General features: G+C 42.5%; 1 protein-coding gene across 1 annotated transcript; it reads left to right on the top strand.

The window, feature by feature from the left end:
* Positions 1 to 6,322: 6,322 nt before the first annotated feature.
* LOC308422247 (eukaryotic translation initiation factor 3 subunit J-like) lies at positions 6,323 to 7,635 on the top strand (the record flags this gene model as incomplete). The annotated part of the gene is given in 2 exon segments (XM_080918753.1): positions 6,323 to 6,544; positions 6,546 to 7,635. Coding segments are annotated over 2 exon segments (780 nt in total). The 3' UTR covers positions 7,104 to 7,635.
* Positions 7,636 to 8,054: the final 419 nt, after the last annotated feature.

Genomic DNA, 8,054 nt, shown 5'->3' with positions numbered 1-8,054 from the left:
TATTTACACTTGAAATGAGCCCTAATAGCTAGAGAAAAAGATTTTATAGTGTGCCTGGTCCTGTTCAATAAATGTCACTCTTCACAGTGAGCTTCATAGAAAATGCCCAAATAACTCTATGTAATTAATCATTGCCATCTTTGCATAAGACTTGCTAGACCAGGCTGATCAAATTTCCTACTGTTCTGAAATTTCAGGGAGAAAACAGTAGAATCTCAGACAGGAGGACAAAGAAGGAATGAAGTTGAGTTTTATCTATGTACGTGAGAACAGATTGTCCAAAGGCAAACGCTGTCAGACATGGAGACTTCAACTGAATTGAGAAAAATACTTCATCCTCAAAAGTGTTGACATCTTTAAGTCCATTTTCTTAATGCAAAATAGTATGCAGTCCATCTGATGAAAGGTTTGAAGGATTAAAGACATTGGGCCCTGTCAGGTACGATTCGCTCCACGAGGTAGGAAAGCTGTATTTTAGACAAATAGATGATTGGGAAGTGGGGGGGCGGGGGTAGGGATTAGAGCAGCATTAGCAATTCTGAGAGATAAGGTTAAACTAATGTTTTCATTGCAAGGACTGTAACGTTTGTGAGTCCCTGTAAATCTCAGAGTCAAACACTGTTTGCCTTATAGCATTTTTACTACACAGGAAAATGAAGGGGGAATTCAAGAATTCATATAATTTAACCCAAAACATAGGTTTGCTTCAGTTACCTGTTTTCAGCTGACTGGCTTTAGGCTCCTGTGATTTCTAGCAATTCCAGCCATTCTCCACATCTCTTCCCAGTCACAGACACCTTGGACTTTTTTATTTTTATTTTTTTGTTTGTTTGTTTGTTTGCATTTTGACATTCTGTCACTGAACTGTGCTCTGGGCGACCTGAAATTTCCAGATTCTTGAGCAGAACAGTGTGAGCAAGGTACACGTCAGTTGCACTCGGCAGGATGGGAGGGGTTTGGCGGAAGCTTAGGGGAAGGGAGGGCAAATTGCTTAGCTGGTCCTTTCGATTATTGATGAGACGGCTGAATAATCCAGAAAGGGTCTGCCTACCTCCCACAGCAATGTATTTGCTGATTAACTCAAGGAAGCTGATAGCTGGGCTCACTGAGAGTCAGTGGATAGCACCAGAAAAATCCGCCAGTGGATTATCTTATTAGCAGAATGGGAACAGGAGAGAAAGACTGATGTGTGCAGGAATGGGGCAGATACCTCATAGCTTGCAACATTGTAACCTTAATGAAAGTATGAAAATAAAACACACTCCCATCCACCACTGAAGATTTAATGTTGTTGTTAAAGCAGGTGCTTTAAAAAGATAGGGGGGAAAAACACACCAAAAAAAAAAAAAAAAAAAAAAAAAACCCCAAAACAAAACCAAAAAAACAAAAACAACAAACAAACAAACAAACAAAAACCCAGTGACATGTAAGGCAGGGGGGACTTGAAACTGAGAGCGTGTATTTTCAAAGAAACAAACTTTTTGACTTATATTTGGAAATACATAAAGAACTGTAAAGATCACGGAGAGGTTCCTGGATATTGCTGGAGTTAGGTCACTGGGGCCTTAACAAAAGCTGCACAGAAATGTTTTGATAGACTGGCAAAAGTGGCAGCCAGGCACATAACTCTGATCTTGGCAGGATTTTAATTGCTTTGCTCTTGATTGGCATGCTACCATGTTCAAATGAGAGACGAGAACATATTTCGGAGCTATTTCCGGATTGCTTTCCGATACACTTCATTGAACAGCTTAGGTGGTTAGAGGCTATTTTGGACCATAGCCTAGAACAGGCTCTGAGAAAGATAAATAAGTCTGAAATTGCAGAAAGTTGCTCTTACACGGCAATCACAGCACCCTTCATTTGAAAACACTCCAGAGATGTCAAGGAAGAAACAAATACATTGGGGGGGAAGCAGGGGGGGGGGGAAGAATCCAAAATCCTAATCAACAAAACCTCGAAAATGCTTCTGTAAATTTTGATTGTACTCCTAACACAGATGACCAGTAACGGTGGGAGCACATTCTCCTTTGTTTCTGCAATGTGAGGTCCTTCTGTGCGTCTACCGCGGGTGGCATGCAAGTACATATCCACACAGGAGACTCAAGAGATAAAACAAACAAAGGCTCTCTGTGGGTTGCTTTGTTTCTGGACTCCCTAAAACATAAACTAAGAAGTGACATGTCAGGACAGGAGCAATAACTAGCCCGTTGACAAGATGCCTCCTGTCCTGTTATTTTCCCTGAGGATTCATGGCTCTACCATACATGTCTGGAACAAAGGAATATTTAAGACCCTGGATAGATCATTCATAAAAATTTCGTGTTTTTCTTTATGATTGTATCAGAGGCAGGAGAGTTCACGGAGAAAGCAAATTAATAAAATGTCTATGCCAAGTACCCTGAAGGACTTTTTAAAGCCTGTACTCCTGAGTACTATGGTTTTGTACATAACGCACTATAAACTTCCTTTCAAAATTCACATCCACCTAATGAAATCACACTATTTTCTGAAGTATGGGAGTATGAATTCTCTTTCTTCATGTGTATGATGCATAGTCAGGTGTGGTGTGTGTGTGTGTGTGTGTGTGTGCACTCATGTGCAGGGAGTCATCACACAACCTCAGGTATTGTTCTTCTAACACAACCCCAGTGTCTTTTGAGACACTGATATGGGTGCCATCCTTGGGAAGGTGTCCTGGGCTGTATAAAAATGCCAGCTGGACAAGGCAGAAGAAGCCAGCCAGCCAGGAACATTCCTCTGCAGTGTCAGTCTCAGTCCCTGTCCCCACATTCCCACCTGAGTTCCCTCCTAGGAGGATGGACTGGATCCTCAAAGATAAAAGAAACACTCTTCTCAACTTGATTTTGGTTAGGATTTTATTACAGCAAAAGTAGCTGAACTAGAACAGCTTGCCTCTCAAAACTACGGCTTTAGAAGAAACCCGACTTTAAAAGAGTTGATAGGTATTTCAGGTCTACATGTGTTACTTATTAAACTGCTCTTACATTTTTCAACGAAGCTCTTTTTTTTGTGAATATATGTATATTTTTTGTTTTCTTTATTTCTTGGACTTCATACAGTCTGTGAGTTGTTTCTGGGGGAGTGCAAGCCTCTGGGGTTAGCATCCCACTATCAGTGACTGCATATTATGTCTGTTCTTTTGTGACTGGGTTATCTCACTCAGGATGATCTTTTCTAGATGCAGCCATTTTCTTAAGAATTTGGTTAAGTCATTGTTTCTGGTGACTGAGTAGTATTCCATTGTGTATATGTACCACAATTTTTGTATCCATTCGTCTTCTGAAGGACATCTGGGTTCCTTCCAGCTTCTGGCTATTATAAATAGAGCCGCTATGAACATTGTGGTGCATAGATCTTTGTTGTGTATTAAAGTGTCTCTGGGGTATATGCCCAGAAGTGGAATAGCTGGGTCTTCAGGTAGTACTATATCCAATTTTCTGAGGTATCCCCAGACAGATTTCCAGAGTGGTTGTATTAGCTTGCAACCCCACCAACAGTGGAGAAGTGTTCCTATTTCTCCGCAGCCTCGCCAGCATCTGCTGTCATCTGAGTTTTGGATCTTGGCCAATCTGACTGGTGTGAGGTGGAATCTTAGGGTTGTTTTGATTTGCATTTCCCTGATGGCTAAGGATGTCGAGCACTTCCTCAGATGTTTTTCGGCCATTCAGTGTTCCTCAACTGAAAATGATTTGTTTAGCTCTGTACCCCATTTTTTAATAGGGTTATTTGATTCTCTGGTGTCTAGCTTTTTGAGTTCCTTGTACACCTTGGATATTAGGCCTCTATCTGATGTGGTGTTGGTAAAGATCTTTTCCCATTCTGTTGGTTTTTTTCCCCTCTGCTCCTCCACAGCCTAGGTCTCCCACTCACCAGTTGCTCAGCCTGTACGAGCCGCCTTTCCGGCTGGCAGTTGGGCCAGGCTCCGCTCTGCGTCCTGAAGTCGTCTCCGGGTGGGAACAGAAGTTCCTAAGATCTGTTCCCGGTCACAGTTGCTCAGCCTGTACCTCAACGAAGCTCTTATTCTTCCCATATTTGTCTTTCGGCCTTCAGTTATGAATACGTGTAGACTGACCGTTAATAAGGAAATGAATCTTTGTTTTTATTTTCTTTTGTTTTGGTTTTTTGCTTTAGTATGTCAGCGGTATACTGCTATACTAAGCAGCTGAAGCTGTGCTTTCTCTAATCCCTTCCTGCCTGCTTTGTGCTGTTCTCCATCCCTAAGTCCCCTCCCTTGGATCTTTACTTTTTTTTGGGTATATTAGTTTTTATCTTAGTTTCATTCCCCCATACTTTCATCATCTTGCAATTAATAATTAATTGGAGTCAAAAGGTATCAAGAGGTCATTTTCAGAGGAAAACAATTTGCAAGGTTTAAACTGCACATATTCTGAATAACATTGCAGCCCGTGCGCTGCTACCTCAGTTTCATGGAGACCTTCAGCCCCTTTCTCAACCAGGGTGTCCATTCCATGTCCCACACCTGAATGAAGTTCATTTAGTAGCTGTTTCAGTCCCTGGAGTGACTTCCCATTCACAGTGCCTGGGTTCTGGAAACCTTCATTATACTTAGTAATATTGCCAAAGCAAAGGATCTGGGTTGCTGGTGACTGGGACACACCAGAAAGCCCCAGATTGCTTCCTTTCAGGGAGAGGGTGATGGTTTCCAATGCAGGGAGTTAAAAACAATCAGTGGCTCAGTTCCCGAGAACAGTATCTGCCTGTGCAGCTGTGGAGACATGAATGTCATGCGAGTCTTGCTGTTACACCTCAAGCTGCAGACGTTTCAGTCACAGTGCGTGGTCACTAGCACAGGTTTCTGAAAATGTTCTGTTTGCGGATTTACTCATAGGAACGGAAGGAACACAGGGGTTCCTGTGTGTGGCGTTCGGCATCCACTAAAGACAAATCTTACAGAGGTGAAAGCTGAATGCTGGAGTTTTGGTGATGGTGAACCTGATCACCTTAACAGGACCAAGGTGACACTTCTCTGGGTGTGCTGTGAGGGAATGCCTCGTCTAGACTCATTGAGATGGGAAGATGTTCTATAAAAGTAGGTCATACCTTTCTGGGGTCTTTGGTCTAGGGTAGAAACAAAAGGATCGGCTGCTGAGACAGAGGGCTAGTGGTGTAACAGAGAAACGGGGGACAGGGAAGCAGGGCTGCGTGAAAAGACAGCCATACTTAGTTTACATCCTCGTCTCTCCTTAGGTTACTGCGTCAGCCCACTTCCTTCCTCCACCCACACCTTATTAGTTAGTGTTTCCTGGCTGTGTTCTTGCTCACTTTTTATTTCCTGAGCGTTCCATCTCCTTCCGATTTTAATCATTGCTCACCGCCCCCCCCCCCAAGGATCTCAGCTCTGTCCTCCAAGGGTGTAGCTCCAGGTGCACATTCATAAGCATTCCAAAGTCACTGTGCCCAGGCTGAACCCACGGCAGCGCCATAGAGCCCGGTCTTTCTTCTGCATCTCTCTCTTCCCTTCCAGAGGCCTATGCTGGAGGAATGGCAATGGTTCCCACTTCGTTTCAGGGTCTACACGAAGGCATGTGTCCCTCGTCACATGGATTCAGCATCTTAAACCCCTCTCGGAACCAGTCTTGTTCTAATCGCCACCCCTGCAGTCTTCTCCGTGCTCTCTACCTTTATTCTAAGTCCTTTGGCCCAAGTTCTCTTCCATGTTATGGCTGAAATGCAAACTTAGTCATATACATTTACTTCTTACCCCGATGCTAAATTTCTCCTTAGAGCTTTCAGGGCAAAGATAAACATCTGATCTGAGGGCCGTACATCCTGGCTACCCCACTGTTTGTGTACTGTACATAATGGTAGTTGTTGTGTGCTCTTGGACCTCACCAAGAAGCTCTCTCTGGAAGCTGGGCAGCACCTCTTCCCATTCCAGACTGACACATGTCTTTCACACAGGGTCCCTTGTCTGAGGAATGTTATGGCCCAAATTCCGTAATAAGAAGGAAAGCCCAAGGATGAAGACTTCGTGTCCTTGAAACCAGGTAGAGGGTAAACCGTTTCAGACAGAGGTTGTTATTGTATAAACATGCCAACAGTGGGAAAAGTCAGCCATCAAATACTTAGCTATACAGAGACGCTTACTTGTGATGTCTAGCTTACTGCCTCAGTTTCCCTGTACTGTTTCTGTGGCATCTTGTAAGCTCTCAATGTTACATTTTACTTCATACTGCTTTTTTTCTATCTGCTGATGGCTATTTACTATTTGACTTTTGCTTTTTATACAAATAAATACACCCGTCTTCCCTTCACACACCCTCACCCCCGGCTCGAGATGGCGGCGGCGGCGGCGGCAGCGGGGGACTCAGACTCCTGGGACGCGGACACATTCTCTATGGAGGACCCGGTGCGGAAGGTCGCGGGCGGCGGCACGGCCGGCGGGGACCACTGGGAAGGCGAGGACGAGGACAAGGACGTGAAGGATAACTGGGATGATGATGACGATGAAAATAAAGAGGAAGCAGAGGTCAAGCCAGAAGTAAAAATTTCAGAAAAGAAAAAAAATAGCAGAAAAGATTAAAGAGAAAGAACGGCAGCAGAAGAAAAGGCAAGAAGAAATTAAAAAGAGGTTAGAAGAACCTGAAGAATCTAAAGTGCTAACACCCGAAGAGCAATTAGCAGATAAACTCCGGCTAAAGAAATTACAGGAAGAGTCAGACCTTGAATTAGCAAAAGAAACTTTTGGTGTTAATAATACAGTTTATGGAATAGATGCTATGAACCCATCTTCAAGAGATGACTTCACAGAGTTTGGAAAGTTACTAAAAGATAAAATTACACAATATGAAAAATCACTATATTATGCCAGTTTTTTTTTGGAAGCCTTAGTTCGAGACGTCTGTATTTCATTGGAAATTGATGACTTGAAAAAGATTACCAACTCATTGACTGTGCTCTGCAGTGAAAAACAGAAGCAAGAAAAGCAAAACAAAGCCAAAAAGAAGAAGAAAGGCGTGGTACCTGGAGGGGGATTAAAGGCCACCATGAAAGACGATCTGGCTGATTATGGTGGATATGTTGGAGGATATGTACAAGACTATGAAGACTTCATGTGACATTTTATCTTCTGGTGTCTTCTTTCTGATGCCCACAATCCCTTCAACATGTAGCACAACCTCCTTTCCTTTCAGTTCTGCCAAATGCTACAATCAGAAGTGCAGTGTCTTTTGTGCTGGTTATTTAACCCCTTGACACTCAGGTGCTGATGTGCAAATGAGGGAACTTGGATCTTGTTGCCAAGGGGTTAAAATTGGGAACCTCAGTTGCTACTAAATCATAGTTTAAAAACAAAACAAACCTAATAATGTTGTCATTGTTGCTATCCGATTCCATAACAGCAGTCACTAAATTGGAAGCAGAGGTTGCAACAAGACAAAAAAAAAAAAAAAAGTGTAATATTTACCAGCACCATTCAGTAATACAGCCTTAACCATACCTCCTTGAACTACTTCATAACTTGTCAAGAAAAGCAGTTTGCAGCAAGGGCATGTGGGATGCACCTAGTATTAAAATTGCTTTGTCTTAAAATTGAGGTGAGGATATTAAAAACTTGTTGTGAAGAAGACTGCTTATCTCAGAGTGAAGATACTGTGGCTGAAAGGTACTAGTTTGATACTTAAGATTTTAATGACCAAAACCCTCCGACTTTGAAGCTGAAGAAGGTAAACTTCTCCATTATTACAGTGCAAGTGGTGGACTCTCCAGTGCATTGACTGTCTAGTTATTTATCAGCCTGTTTCTATTGCTGGAGGACTTCAGATGGGAGAGGGAACTCTGTTTCTGTTTGCCTGATTCAAGTGTCTGAGAAACAAATCTTGTTCTTCTAGGCTACAATGGAAAAACTTTTAACAGGGTTTTGGCATTTCCTTTTCTTTATAAAACATGCTCAGCAAACTGCACCAGTTAACTACAGTCTGGTAAATTGTTATGTTAACAATTATGACATCTGCAATGTTTTATAAAGCAACTAATTTAATAAAATCACTATTGTGAGGAAAAAAAAACAA

Source organism: Micromys minutus (assembly GCF_963924665.1).
Source record: "Micromys minutus genome assembly, chromosome: 7".
Classification (NCBI taxonomy): Eukaryota; Metazoa; Chordata; class Mammalia; order Rodentia; family Muridae; genus Micromys; species Micromys minutus.
The sequence above is the reverse complement of the archived record's forward strand: the minus strand, read 5'-3'. Positions and strand labels throughout refer to the sequence as shown.